Raw genomic sequence first — 15,787 nt, forward strand, 5'->3', positions numbered from 1 at the left:
TCCATATTTAGTCTTATGCTCTAATTATTTTTCATATTTTTGAGCTTTTCTCTTCTTCATCTTTAAAAATAGATCATTAACAACTCACTAGGGTCCTAGTAGAAGGCAGACTAGACGAGAAAACCTGACAGGACCAAGTTATGCTTTGCCTTCCATTTTTGTCTACTCAGTCTTATTGCACACCGTTACCTTAGTTTTTATTCATCTGTTCTTTGCAGGATATGGATTCATTTGTGCTCCTTTTATGGCTTGTTCTCAGATAGATTATTATTGCAGGATTTATTATCATTGTGTATTGTTCTTAATTTTCCCTAATGAAGTTCCTATTTGAGCCCTGGGGTCTGGTTTGGCTTTGCTGCATTCAATTTCACATGTGTAGAAAGTCATGCGACCCATTTGTGGTTATGCTCATCACAATTGGTGTCATTCTGGTTTCGTCCAGTTTCCTGCTGTTGTTTACCTGCAAGTGCCTACTCTCTAAGTGGAAATATTTCACACTCTATTATAATTAGCATATTTATTTTAGGGAGATATTTATTTTAAGCAGATTTACCTTCTATAATGTTCTTTATTTTGACTGTTAGTGCATGCACAGCAAATGCGGATATGTAGAATTTGAAGGTAGAATTAACTGTTGTCATTTCCAAAAGCACAAATCCCCTTTGAGGATGAGATATCCTTATCTACTCAGAATGAAAAAAGGAATGATGCAAAGTAGACATAATAGACACTTCGCCTGTATTCCTTCAGGTCTTTATTCACTCTAGGTGTTATTAGTTCACTTCTTTTTAACCCATTCATCCTTTTCTTCATTGTATTGCTCACTGTATTTCCTTCTTGTTTTCTAAACACCTTGAGCTACTGACTGTTTAATTATGCTGTGCTGTCTTATGAACCAGTGCTTTTGTGCAGGGAAAGTTTAACCTTCATTTAACTTCTTTATTTGGGAGAAATAAACATTCTCTACAGCGTTAGTCAGTCTGAATGCTTGGTTTGACTCTTAAAGTCTGAGTTAGGGGTCCACTCTCCTTACCCCATTGCAATACTATATTGTGTATTTATCCTACCTTAGATACTACTGAATTCAAATGTTGGTTCAATGATTGGTTCCCTTATTAGGCTACAGTTTCTTATTGGCTAGAGACTATATTGTGTCTGCTTCCTCTCCTTTACACTATCTTTCCAGTTATTATTCTCATTCAAGACCAATGCCAATTCCTTTCATCTCTGATGTTTCATTTGACCATACCAACCCTCAATGCCCTCTTCCACCTGTCATCTCCCAAAATTGATTTCTGCAACAGTTGAAATCTTATATGGTTTTCTTCACTTTCTACTTCTAATGTAATTTTCACTCAATGCCTTATGTCACTCCAACTAATTTATAACATGATCTCATTGAATACAATTGGCTGCACCCAACTACATTGTGCCAACCACAATACTATGTATACAATATGTGTTCATTAATTTAAAAGCAGTATTTGGCCATTTGAACAAAGCATCAATTTCTTCATAAATGCATATATGTATGTATATATGTAATATGTATATCAGAAATATATATAGTCAGGCCTCAATATCCACAGGTTCTAAATCCTCAGATGAAACCAACCACAGATGGAAAATATTTGGAAACAAACCCTAAAAAAAATAAATAAATAAAAATAATAACAATTAAAATATAGTATAATTGACATGACATTTACATTGTGTTACATGCTATAAGTAATGAAGAGATGATTTAAAGTATATAGGAGGATGCTTATAGGCTATATGCAAATACTACACAATTTCATTTAAGGTATAGCATCCAGTGATTTTGGTAGGAACTTGGAACCAATCCTCTGTGGATATTGAAGGATGACTCTGTATGTGTACATAAGTGTATGTATACATACACATACATGCAAACGCATCTATATAATTTGTCTAGGAGAAATAGAGATTATTTGAAGCATTATTCAGCCTATGATATTTGTCTCAGTCCCCATAGTTCTTGTTATTTCCCCTTTTTCTATACCTTACGAATATGAGTGTTTTCCAATCCCCATCCTATCTTGGTTGGATTCTAAGAAATGAAAATTATTTATATATACATATATCTGTGTAGTTGTATATGTGCATGGGTACGCATGTATGTGTATATCTATCAATACATTCTTGGCTACTTAATACATATTAAGGTTTATAATTCTTTTTACTTGGAATATTAGAACAAATCAAAAGTATCTTTGTGCTTGAACTTCAACTTTTAAATAATAACCATTCAAATGATTTTAGTGGGAATTAGTTGATATGGACATTTAACACATATATTTCTGTAAGTTTATACTTTGTTGCTATATGTATATGGGGTTTGTTTTATACATTTTGAATATAGTTGTAGGCTAGGATAGAAAAAAACAGTATCACCAACATTGATGGAAAGAGGCTCTTAATTCTTGGGGGGTGGTTATTTGCACAAGAGATGCTTGCGCGTTATTGAAAATGTTGTAGTCCCCTTTATTAAGTTGAATAAATAATATTCTAACATGTCTTTCATTCAGACTGCCACCATGTGTCTGTTCCCTCTTTTTTATTAGAATAACCATTCATTGCCCATTTATAACTGTTCTGAAATTATCTATGCTGGGACATTTTAATTTATTGATTGCAACAGTCTATCATCATTCAAAATTAATCAAGTAAATGTAAATTATTACTTCTCACCTTCCTCTTTAACTTCCCTCACTTCTTTTGTCCTCATAGCCAATGAAAGTTCATGCAACAGTTACCCTCGTCTTTCCTTTGTTACTTCTATATTTAGCCATTTCTGAATATATGAATTTTCATTATTACTAGTTAGGTATATTTCAAATTCCACTGGTACTTATCTCTGTATTATCTTAATGAGAAATTATAAGCCATCTCTCCCTACATTTGTGTTACTTACTACTGTGTTAAGTAAAGTACCTCTTCAGGTAGAACCTATTAATAATTAGATAGTAGCTTTAAAAAATTATGCTTTTATGAAATCTTTAAATATAGATTATACTTTTGAAATCTGATTGAAGGTCAGTAGCTAGAGGTAGGAAGAGACAGTTGGTATATTTCCATGCTTTAGTTTTAACCTAAAGGTTTCAAGAGCTGACAATACACAAAAGCACTGTAGAAAATCTAAAGAACATAATGCTATCTTACCTTTTGCTACAGGGCTGAGACCTGATCTCAAAAAAGCTTTGGAAACATAATTTAATTAATGAATTTATCACTGCACATTTCTTTTATCATATGCACACTATAGCTAGGATTTGGATGATTATTTTCCATGATTTAATATTGATTTTTAAAAGACCACAGCAAGGCATGGCATGCAAAGCCTTTGGGGCCACTAATACGGGGTCTAGGGGCAGGATAAAAAATGATACTTTCTAGGATACTATTTTTCAAAGCGGATTTTACATAGTCCTATTTCATAAGATGCTCCAGGACAAAGGATTTTATGTAAGATTTGAACCGATTTTTAAAGGATTCAAGTAGTAAAGAAATTTCCTCTTTACCATGGATCTTCAATTCCTTTATCTTCTTAATTTTAAAAATACTATTAAAATCCTGTAGACTATTTTTGAGAAAGACTAGAATACAGATTTTATGATGGGTATGGAGGATTTGAATGGAACGAATACAAATTTTATTGCTTAAAAATCTATTTGGCCTGGGCGCAGTGGCTCACACCTGTAATCCCAGCACTTTGGGAGGCCGAGGCTGGCAGATCACGAGGTCAAGATATCGAGACCATCCTGGCCACCACAGTGAAACCCCGTCTCTACGAAAAATACAAAAAAAAAAAAAAAATTAGCCTGGCATGGTGGCATGAACCTGTGGTCCCAGCTACTTGGGAGGCTGAAGTAGAAGAATTGCTTGAACCCAAGAAGCGGAGGTTGCATTAAGCCGAGATTGCGCCACTGCACTCCGGCCTGGTGACGGAGCAAGACTCCGTCTCAAAAACAAAAAAATGTATTTGAAGGTCTGGTTTTTTGGCTCTTCCCTCTTTGCTTCAAAACATTCATCAAGAAGATACTTACCTAGAAATCAGGGTAAGAATGAACAGAGTTATCTATTTATAAAGGTAAAGGTTATTGCTGTTTTTACTAATCTGAATATTTAATTCTCAGCACAGTATCTCTCTCAAAACTTGTTTGCAAGGAAAATGAGTAAAGAAAAACACAGATTTGTTAGAAACAAAGTATTCGGAAATATTGTCTAGAAAAACATTGTCCAAAATGTATCCAAAATAATGTTAATGTTGTCTATGACCCAGAGGTTATATCATACATTAAGGTATTTTGAAGGCAAAGTGTGCTAGGATGCCATGGTTTAAGAACAGTTGCAGTGGCCTGCACATTTCCTGTTATGAATACTGACATGAGCCACAAGGTCACTGTATTTGAATCACACATGTAGCTTTCCTTGATTACTAAGATATTTGCAATACATACATATATAAATTTTCATAAAATTTTGGCTATAGATTATCAGATACCTTGGAAATATACATATATTTATCTTTTTCCTATGTATGTATGCATGCATGTATTTATTTATTAATTTGGGACAAGGTCTCACTCTATCACCCAGGCTGAAGTTCAGTGGTGCAATTACTACTCACGGCAACCTGGACCTCCCAGTCTCAAGTGATTCTTCTGCCTCAGCCTCCCTAGTAGTTAGAACTACAGATGTGTGTGACCATGCTTGGCTAGGTTTTGTATTTTTTTTTTTTTTTTTTTTTTGTAGAGATGGGGCTTTTCCATGTGGCCTAGGCTGATCTCACTCAAACTCCTCGACTTAAATCTCTTTTACTGAGACACCTGTCTCAGTCTCTCAAAGGGCTGGGATTACAGGAATAAGCCACAACACTCAGCCCCTTATTTATTTATTTATTTATTTTTCTTGTAGCTAGACTACTGTAAGGAGAAAATGTTTTGACTGGAAGACGCAAAGAGTAGTCACCATTTTAGTTGTTCATATTAAACACACAGCTGGATAATTGTCGTGCATCTGTCTCTGGGATTCTTGACAGCTTTGCAGCACTCCTACGTGTCAGACTCTTTCTCTGTGCCTCAGAAGCTGAAGGCCAAAACTGAGACTGCATTAAATTCATCAAAGTGAAAGGAGTCTTTACAAACTTTTGAAAATAACAGATTATCTTCCCCTTCCTGCTGGATTTTCTGTTGAACTATCGATTTGAACTATTAAAACTTGGTTTTGTATTATTGTACAGTTTTATTTCACATCTTTCCTATGAAATGAAGTTTAGTGTGAACTCTGCCTCTCTCCTCTGCAAGAGATAAAATCACATTTTAAAAAATTGAGGACATTATCATTTCTTATTCAAATGTTTTTGTGCAACATTAATATATCTTTTCTCCAGCTAATAGATACAGTAATCAAGAGAGCATAGTATGTTACTTTAATAAATATTTCTGATAATTTTACATTTTTGCCATTTTATACACAAATTCCATAAAGGAATGGTTGTTTTGTAATTGCCCTACCATTTATAGTATTACCATACTTTGTTTTTAATCATATGCATTTTGTCATTGTATTATGTTGATGCAACATCATTTGTCATTATAGTGATATTATTTTATTGTTGCATTGTTAATGTAAACTAAATGACACTCTAAAATGTGTTGTCCTAAACCTTGTATTTTAAAAAATATTTTAAGTATTTTAAATATTTAAATATTTTTAAAATGAGTGTTTCAGGATTTAACAATAATCTTTTTTTCTTTTCCTGTCTAAAAGAAAACAGAAACTACCTCTCTTTAGTTTTGGAAAAGAATTGAGCCCATAATTGTACTTAGCAGTGAAAAATAATAAAGTATGTATAAAATACAATAAAATTGAGTGGTTTTCCTTTCTACTTAGTCCCTGAGATAATTTTTCAGCATACAAAGTAAAAACATCAAAAATAAAAAAAAGTATAATTAGCTCTTCTAAAATAATTGAGAAAAATTTACTTTCTTTCAATTTTCATATTTACTTATACTTTCAAAATAAGATATTTGTTTTAAATCTATCTAAAGGTCTTTATGTTATGGGGAAGGTAGCAGTACTGATAGAATGGGGTCTGTATTTCAAATGCTTGCTATATTCTTTTTCAGTATCTGTTAGTCCCTACTAAAAGTTAACACCAGTTCCTATTTATTACCATTCAAACCATAACCGAGTAAGAAACAGAGATAATGTATTTAGTCACAAAATATTAATGTAGAGTTCTAAAAGTGACTAGATGGTCTGTTTTTGGCATGTCTACAAGCAAGTTTGTTTTACATAAATGGCTTTTCTACAAATTTGAAATGTGAATATATTTTATTTTTTCCCAGTGAGTACACAATACACAATTCTTTGACAATACTATTAATAGATTTTATGCCAATTTCTCCTCTGCTCTAACAACATCAAATGAAACACATTAAGATTTTGGACGCTGCTTGGTGACTTAATTAAAACTACAATTTAAAAAAGAATCCATCTATAAAACAAAGTATAAAAAGTCTACCCACGGCCACAAAAATCCCTTTCTTGCAACACTTTAAAATCACAACAAATGCTTTTGAAATTATGAGATTAAAAAAAAATTAATGAATTGAACATCATTTTTTTTAAAGCATGGTGTTTCATTTGAAGTACACATTATAGAGAAGCAAATAATGTGGACAGACATGTTGGTTTACAACAGTTCTTGTCATGGAATTCCATAAACAATATACAGAAGCAGATGAACAAATTAGTGAATGTTATGTCTCTGCATATCTTTAATACTGATGCACAGTTACTTCCCAGTAGTGAAGATTAGCAACAGTTTCAAGCTCAAGGGTACTGTTATCATTATATTGTAAGTGGACAATTACATAAATTTATTGAAAAGAAATTGGGAGGTGTTCCATAAAAGCACATTACAAACTTACAACTCAAATCCTGTTGAAAACATAGTTAAATACTCAGAGCATTAAACTGTGACATAGAACACCACTGAATCTTTTTTGTAAACTTTGCATGGTTTTACTTTTCTTGGTTGTGTGATAGCTTATGTGTTGGTTTTGAATTTTTTTATATCCGCCCTTGAACTGGATTCAAATCCTCTGAAGGAATCAATTCTTTTCATGCCCCTGTACTATCCCACCTTAATTTAAAAATCTTATAGAACGTGTTTGGAAGATGGGTAGGGCGACTCCACCTGCATACACTGGCATACCTGAGTTTGGGCACCAATACAGCTATTTTCCCAAAGAAGGCTTTTCCTGTTGTGAATGGAGCTGTGCTTGTGCTGGGCATGACTGCATAGCAGCATTACCTATGAGTGCAAGATCAGATTACATTCTCTCCCACCCAGATTCTCTTTTGCAGTCCTTATGCTGGCCTCTCTTTAGACCTGCAAAAGAGTGAACTTAGTGAATTTCTAATCACATTGATTGAATCAGTGATGAAATGAAAAACTGCTGTAATTCCCATATGTGTTTGTATTTTTCTGTTGACATCTGACTCACACTGATTAGGAGCTTTTTACATGTAGCAAGTTGACAAAGGCTTTTGATTTCTAATAATAGTTTCTGAATTCCTTCTAGTAGCTACAGCAGTTTATCTTGCTTTCAGTCTACTTAGGGATGCTATTTTGGGTGCATAATTTGACTGCCCAATTAGTTTAAAACCAGGTTTAACAGGCAACAGGGACTATTCTAAAAGAATATTCCAAGTAACCCCAAGGTTTGCACTGACATAATTTTAACTATAACAGTTAACTTTTATATGCTGAAGACAATCAGGAAGGTCGGATGCTATGCCCAGGTTATGCCAAAAGTCATCTGTATACACATCTTCACTTCGAAGCCTTGGTTTATTAATCATCTACACCTACCAGTTACCAGGGATCAAAGGTTATGTGTTATGTATGTAATGAAATAAGGTTTTAGACTAAACTGGGTCATAGAGAAACCTAAAAAGGTATCACAAAACCTCTTCAAAATTTATTTGCCTTTAAATAGGAAGAGGTTATGTAGGGAATTGCATAAAGACATATTTAAAGTCCTCACATCCTAAAGTTGTGACTAAGTATGTATTCACTCTTTGTAGAAACTTTTCGTCTTCCTCAGTCTCTTTGTCCCAGAGAAATCACACTGCATTAGAATTCAGGCACTGATGGTAGAAAGTTGATAAAGGGTTTAATAACTGTGTCTCAGAATTCTTTTTCTCTTCAGTGAAGAAATAAATTACATGGCACCAAAAAGCTGTTGGGGCCTGTGAAGAAGATTACATCCTGTATTTGCCTGTGCTGATGCAGTCTCAGGGAATAAGGAGATGGAAATGTTTAATTATGTTAACCCTTTGTTATAACAACATCACATAAATTGGTTACTGAGCCAATAATGCATGCAGTGCGAATTGTCATTCAAAGGGGTCCCCTATTTTAGAACCGATCCTAATTACGTTGAACATTTTTAGATGCCCCAACCACTGAACTTATCATAGGAAAAATTTGAGAACTTATAGACAGAAATATAATTTAAGATTGTGCGGGAAACACATGGCACAATGTCACAAGTGGGAATTTCAGGAAGGTCTTCTACTTGGCTGATTGACTATACATGTACAGTAGCTAACATATATTTTAAAGTCACATTTATTCTGAGCATACATGACTAATGTTCAGGAACTTCTTGTTGTCAAAGCCGTGAAAAGAAATGAGGCAGGACAATTATTAATGTCCACTTACAAGGTTTGGTTTTATTCAAAAAGTTTATAAACATGCATTTTTTTCTCCTTTAAATTTTTCTTTTTGATTTACTCATTCAAGATGGGTCAAACGCATTTTAGTTGGTAGCCAATTTCTGAGAATGTACCGTAAAATATTTATTCCAATGAATCTACTTTCTGTGAACTGAACATACTCTCAGCCCTGCTTTTTACGCACGCACAATTTGGCTATACATTGGGTGGCATGAACTTCACTTCTTAATCAAAAAAACACAAATTGTATATAGATTGTATTACTTTTTAAGTCATGAATTTAAGTGATGCAGCTCTATCCTCTAGTGTGTACTGTACATGTATCAGAAAGATGAAATAAGATATTGCAATAGAGTTTATATTTGGAAACAGCTCGAGTATGCCCTAATAACAAATTGCTTCTTCAACTATTTGCTAGATATTCTAGAGTTCATTTTGTTCATTTCCTTGGGGAATTTCATATTATATTCTGACTTAATGATTTGGAGAGCTTAATTATGATAATTCAGAAAGTGTTTTTTAAAAACTGTAATATAAATACAGCTCTTGTGAAACACCTTAATTTTGCTTATTATAATTCTCAGATGGGTCAATTACAATGACAGGTAAAATTGATTCTAAATAAAACTTTAATTTTTTTTAAGCAAATGTATTACATCTTTGCTACCTGCATATTTTAATGCATATTCAATCGTAAGACTTAAACTACCTTTTTGTGACCCCTGCTTTTGTTAATAGTAAAAGCCACTATTTTTTTTATTGACTCAGTCCCTGATATTCAAAGAAGACTTTGCCAACACCATTGTTCCTTTGCATCTTCCTATTTCTACACCCCAACTGAAAACCATCTAACATAATTTGTTACAACCATCATTATCCAATCTAGCTTACAGTACAGAAACTCCCTTCACATTCAGTCTTTTTCTTCATGTCATGAGGAGTAGAGATTTGTGCTTATCACCAAATAAAATTGCAGTGCAAAATTTAAACATAAAAGTTACACAATTAAAAGTTAATATATGGCACCACAGCCTATTAATTCACATATAGTACAACAGACCAATAAGAACAGACAATAATATGAACAGAGCTAAAAAGAGTGAGCTTGCATAGCAATGCACAAAAGAAATTATATACAGAGGAAAATCCTTTTCTTCCTGTAGGGCAAGTTTTGTTTTTCCTTTCTATTTTATATACTCCTGACAAGAAAGAGTTAAGGTGGGTGGTGTACTTAAGAGAACACAATTAAAATATCTGTGGGATATGTGTGGCTGTGTGTCTTTACATTGCATTTACAGTTCTTTTAATAGTACATAAATAAAGAAATTGTTCATTGCACTGTTTAGTGTCATCACTTCCATGAGTTTGGACCTGATGGTCCTTCAGAGCAGCTTTGTATGCCTCTTCTCAGTTACTCTAAACAGAGAGAGAAAAACAGAAATACATTTTAAAATTTATATTAAGCATTCTACTTTTCTGACCAGCATAACCAAAAGCAAAGCAAACAGACAATTAATGAAAGTAAGGTATTCAGATAGATGAGCTTGTGAATTTAAGTAATGTTACCTGAAGGAGATGACCAAAGAGTAAAGGAAAAGAAATACCGTAGAGTTTGGAAATGTAAACACCCCACAGAACGATTTGGTAATCCTGTGAGTCTTTCATTACTTAAAAAAAAAAAAAAAAGTTACAAGAAAAATTTAAGTAGCTATGAATTAAATTAAAATTCTAAACAAATCTTAACAATAGTCAGATTAGCAAAAGTCAACAACGACAACTGATATCATTAAAAAGTTTATAGTTTTGAAATTATTTTTCTTTTCATCATCTCACAGAATCCTCCAAACAATCTATGCTGTGAAGATAATGGAAATGCTTTTTCTGATGCGGAAATAGACAGATTAGAAAGACAGAGTACTTTCTCGTGTCCGATAACAAGTTAAGTGCTTGAGAATATTAGAAAGGGCTGTTTTCTCAGCAGTGCATTAAAGCAGAATTCAAAGACGCAGTTGAAAATATTCAGCAGATATATTTCTGATAATGAAAAGCTGATTGGCAACTTTCCTGAGGAAGTTAACATAAGTCACTCAATGTTTTTTGCTGTGACATGCTTTTTTTTTTTTTTTTTTTTTTTTTTTTTTTTTTTTTTTTGAGACGGAGTTTCGTTCTTATTACCCAGGCTGGAGTGCAATGGCGCGATCTCGGCTCACCGCAACCTCCGCCTCCTGGGTTCAGGCAATTCTCCCGCCTCAGCCTCCCGAGTAGCTGGGATTACAGGCACGCGCCACCGTGCCCAGCTGATTTTTTGTATTTTTAGTAGAGACGGGGTTTCACTATGTTGACCAGGATGGTCTCGATCTCTTGACCTTGTGATCCACCTGCCTCGGCCACCCAAAGTGCTGGGATTACAGGCGTGAGCCACCGCGCCCGGCCTGTGACATTCTTAACTTTCCCCATTACCCAGTATTTTATATTTAGAAAATTAATTAAGCTACTTGTGCCAGCTTTTATTCACAATGGAAATTTATTTATAAAATGTTATTGCAGTCAAAATATTACAGATTAATTAATAATCAAAGATCAACTCTTCAAGAGTGACTACCCAAATTTAAAAAATAAATAAAGAGCAACTTAAGAATGAGGAATTCCTTAGGAATTTCTTTAAAACTACCGAAAGGCCAATGTCTCCCCTTATTAAATGTGTTCACTTAAAAAGGCAAAGAGAATGACTAATACACATTTAATTTCACTTATAAATATTAAGACTAATTACCTAACTTAAAACAATTTTTATAGCATAAGTCAAACTTGAAATAGCGGAAACATCGATAAAAATGGGCTGCGATAAATATAGTCATGGCCCAAGTTATGACCTAATTTATTGAAAATTGCAATTGATTATTTTTGTAGCAGAGCAAGATTTCCAGTAATCTGAAACTTGTTTAACATGGCAATGTTATTCACCCAATATTCTTTCTGAATCACGATAGCCTTTTAAATGGCCTACATCACTTACATAATTCACCTGTAAACTGTCCTTGACTGTTGGAGCCCATATATCCAACGTCAAGAAGGTCACTGGCATTGCGCTGGTGGCCTGCTCTCAATACTTCGGTTTTCCTAGGTCCAGTGGATCCTTTAGAAGAACCTGTTCCTGATGAACTATGGCCACCTGGAGATGGGAAACTGGGCTTGCTGTAGGGCACCAATGTCTCCTCTGAAAGAGAGAAAAAAACACAAAGGGCTAAGTTCAGCAGCAACATGGAGGCAAAAACCTTAACTGTTAAGCAGTACACTGTCAAAGGTCGACTTTACCATTTCATTCTAGTAAAATTATGAGCTTTAATCAGAAGCGGATATTAAAGAAATTTCTATGTGCAAGCAGCATTTCCTATAATAGGAACTGAAGCAGAATTAAATTAAAAGAGATCTTGGGATAAGTACACAATGTTATATATTATTTTCCAACTTTAAATTCATTATAAAAGAGAGCTACATACAATGAGCCACAAAAGCGTATCTGAGAATAATTTCTAAAGTTCAATGAGGCTCCAATTTGATTTTCCCATTAAGATTAAAGAAACATGGTTTATGTTTCAGCTGCAATTACGGCAATATTTTCTTAATTGATTTAGATAAATAACAATATATTAGTTAATTAAATAAATGTTTAAAATTCATGTTGCTTTTTGAGTCAGAATGCATTATTTAAAGGACTGTGTATTTCCCTAAAAGAGAGGAACTCACACATTTACATAAATAATATGCTAATTGTCTCTCTACAAATTGTCTCTCTACAAATAACTCATGACATATATTACAAATAATAGTAGTTCAAAAAATATTTTTCCTTTCCTTTATTCGCCTTGCTCCTCCTCTTCCTCTCCACACCTCATCCTCTCTGTTTTTCACTTTCTTTCTATGTATGGGCTATTATTCCCTGATTAATGCTGACTGAATTTACTATTCCTCCCCTTATATAGTCTTTAATGACAAGAATCACATAATTTTTCTCTCACAGCCTGAATGGTGTAACCTTTCTAAATGTTTCACTAAACCTAGCTATTAAAATTATCATCTTCTGGCCTTTGCACAAATGACATTTTCCAAAAACTTGAGCACCAAGTTGTAACCAAAGATTGTTATGGAAAATGAATAAAGAGAGGCCTACCTAGAAAAGATTGAGTCCAAATGAATAAGTGACAGGATATTTTTTTCAACAACTGTATGTATGTGTATGTGTGTGTTTCAATGCTCAGTGAATCCTGACATGAGATGTCTCAGAAAATACATTTACGCAACAGTCTCCCCACCTCCCACCCCCCCATCCAAAATCTACAAATGATGAAATTTATTTCTGTGACATTTCCAAAAAGCTTGATTTATTAAAAAAAAGCATTTCCCATACAATCAACTAAATTAATCAACTGATCAACAGTTGGAGAAAGTGCAAGCCCAGTTTAACCTTATCTAAGAAGGATTCTGTGACTAGGTTTTTTTTTTTTTTTTTTTTTTGGCAACTTTGTAGTTTCAATGAATTCACCTATTTGATGTGAGTTCTCCTTTTGAATGACTGGTTACGTCAGTCAAAATGAACAAACTTGCTGAAGGTAGAAATTAAACTGACACAGAAAGGAAATGCAGCAATCTTAAAAGTACTTAAACATTAATAAGCAAAAAATAAAATTTTCCACTGAGGAGTATAGATGAAGCTTGGAAGTCTCTTGGGATCAAAGACTCTATAGAAAGGTTGACTTGAGGGACAATGCCCGTTGGAATCAGCTTTAAGGCAGGTACTGGCAAACTCCGCTAAGGAATTCCAAATTCCATTACTGATCTAAGGAAAATGTATTTCAGATGCCCTTAAACAACTGCCATGTCTAGAATACCTGGTAGGAAAAGAAATAATAAGAGTCCACACTTTTGGGACTGTGCAGAACACACCTGATCCGACACCTTGTTTGTGTGGGGCTTTCCGTATATCTTCTTGGCGTTCTGTGGAGTTTATCCATTCCTGGGTTTGTCGCTGCCACTCTAGGGAGGTTCTAGCTGGACAATCCAATGAGCTCTTTGTGTCTTCTAAGTTGGATGCATGTTGTCTCTCTAGAGAACTTCCTTTTCTCTCTGTTGAGTTTTCCACGTTACCAGCATGCTGGCTCGGGCCTATGTGCTGCCTTAAACCCTGACCTGGCGGGGGATCTGGTGGTGGTGGAAGATCTAAAAATTTTGAATAATGTTTAGAATGGACTAAAATTTAATGAAAAATACAGGTTTTAGTTCAAGTTGAAGAAAACCTTTGCCCTCATACAGGTATTACCCATACAAAAGAAATTTGGGGAAAATAAAAGTCAATTATTTATTTCCAAAACTCATATTATTGATCTCTCTGCTGTCTTTTGGCCATAGCATCATTGAAACAAAATTCACTAGTTTTACTGAACAGTTAAAGAGTTTTCAGTTATACACTGAGGATATCACTCAAGGTGTAAAGGGAAGTTCATGATTTATAGTCAATCCATTGTCCAAACCTCCTTCCCCAAAGTAGAAATACCATGACACGAAATAAGATCACTAGAAATTCCAGAAGCTGTGCTAATAAAAGGCCCCAAGAACAAAAGCTCTCCTGCCAATCTCCATAGAAAATGTCACCCTCGGGAAATTTAGAACTATATGCCATGTCATAGGCAACATATGACTGCCTTACACATGTATGTGGCACTTTTAGCAACATTAAGCTAACATTTATTAAATGCAATTAACATTCTGCTTGAAAACAATTCTGGCTGTTCGTTTCATGAGTTAATTAATGAGTTACAACTAATATATTATAATCTTCCAATGTATTAATTGTAATAAGTAATAACCAATGTTCAGAGTGAAGATTGAATGTGTTTTATGGTACTAGAATAGACAATGCATCACAGAAATTTGAGATATGGTAGAAGAAAAGCTCTTTAAAGTAAATACCAGATAACAAAAAATTTAGTTTCAATATCAACTAACTATTCATCTCTTTTTGTTAACTCTTCAGATCATAATACTTTCATATCTTGTATGTCTTCGATTGTGAAATCATAGTCCTTTCTTTCACTTTCTAATGTATTATTAGTTCTGAAATTACTTTGCTGAAGATTTTGAAATCTTCTGCACATCAATTTGGATCGTTTTCTTTGCATTTTTCTTGCATGCTATTGTAAACTTCTTTGTTCTTCCTTAGAATATTCATAATTACATAATTTTTCATAAAGACCAAATATATAAAATATACTTTTATTTCATTAATAAAGGATATTACATAATGTACTACAATGTACATAATGTAGTCAATTATTTCTGATGCTATTTTTGTAAATGTATTCTCTTGTTTCTAATAATATTCCATTTGTGAAATTTAGAAGGAAAAAGTATAAGTTTCTTGTATGCAAAAGATAGCTTCCTTAATAGACAGCTAAGCTGTCCCTTTCAAAGACTTTAAGAAGCTTTGGACTCTTTTTTATGAGCAAAATGATATTATCCTCCATTGAACTGATAATCTTGGTCTCTGACACATTTCTTCTGAGTTCCCAAGTTGCAGCATTGCCAGTTCTTACATATGTCCTCATGTTAAATTATGAATTGCTTATAACTGAAGGGAACAGGGTCTCTGTTTGGGAGGATAAAGTTAGATTTGGAATATTTCTACTAAAATGAAGAGCTAATCCAATATTGAGATAGCTGTTTGTTGGATAATCCCATGAGTTTGGTGTTTCCTTCATATTCAATAGTACTGACTTCCTTCACTATATGTTATTATAAATGCAAATTAATTATTTCATTTGATTTATTGAACTTAGACTGCCAGTGAAGAGAAATTATTGTATTTGCTTCCAAAATAACTTATCTTGTCATTGATTTTTTATTCTCCATCACAGAAACTTAATTTTTAAAATGGCCAAGACAGCATCTGCTTATGCCAGCTAAAATTCTGATTACTATTTAATTTAACCGAAAATTATATAGCTTCATAATTAAG

The 15,787-nt window shown here is 33.6% G+C and overlaps 1 protein-coding gene across 38 annotated transcripts in view; it reads right to left on the reverse strand.

Moving 5' to 3' along the window:
• Positions 1-6,341: 6,341 nt before the first annotated feature.
• ROBO2 (roundabout guidance receptor 2) overlaps positions 6,342-15,787 on the reverse strand; it is a 1,334,178-nt gene continuing 1,324,732 nt past the window's right edge. For 13 of the 38 annotated variants that reach the window (XM_078358516.1, XM_078358507.1, XM_078358510.1 and 10 more), the window contains 3 exons: positions 13,720-13,992; positions 11,792-11,992; positions 6,342-10,191 (listed from right to left, as the gene is read on the reverse strand). In XM_078358516.1, the coding sequence (XP_078214642.1) occupies positions 10,190-10,191; positions 11,792-11,992; positions 13,720-13,992 (476 nt within the window). In that variant the 3' untranslated portion in view covers positions 6,342-10,189. The remainder of the gene's footprint in view (positions 10,192-11,791; positions 11,993-13,719; positions 13,993-15,787) is intronic. The other 25 variants (XM_078358529.1, XM_078358527.1, XM_078358522.1 and 22 more) reach the window with 3 other exon arrangements.

The sequence above is a fragment of the Callithrix jacchus genome, chromosome 21, assembly GCF_049354715.1.
Source record: "Callithrix jacchus isolate 240 chromosome 21, calJac240_pri, whole genome shotgun sequence".
Taxonomy (NCBI): Eukaryota; Metazoa; Chordata; class Mammalia; order Primates; family Cebidae; genus Callithrix; species Callithrix jacchus.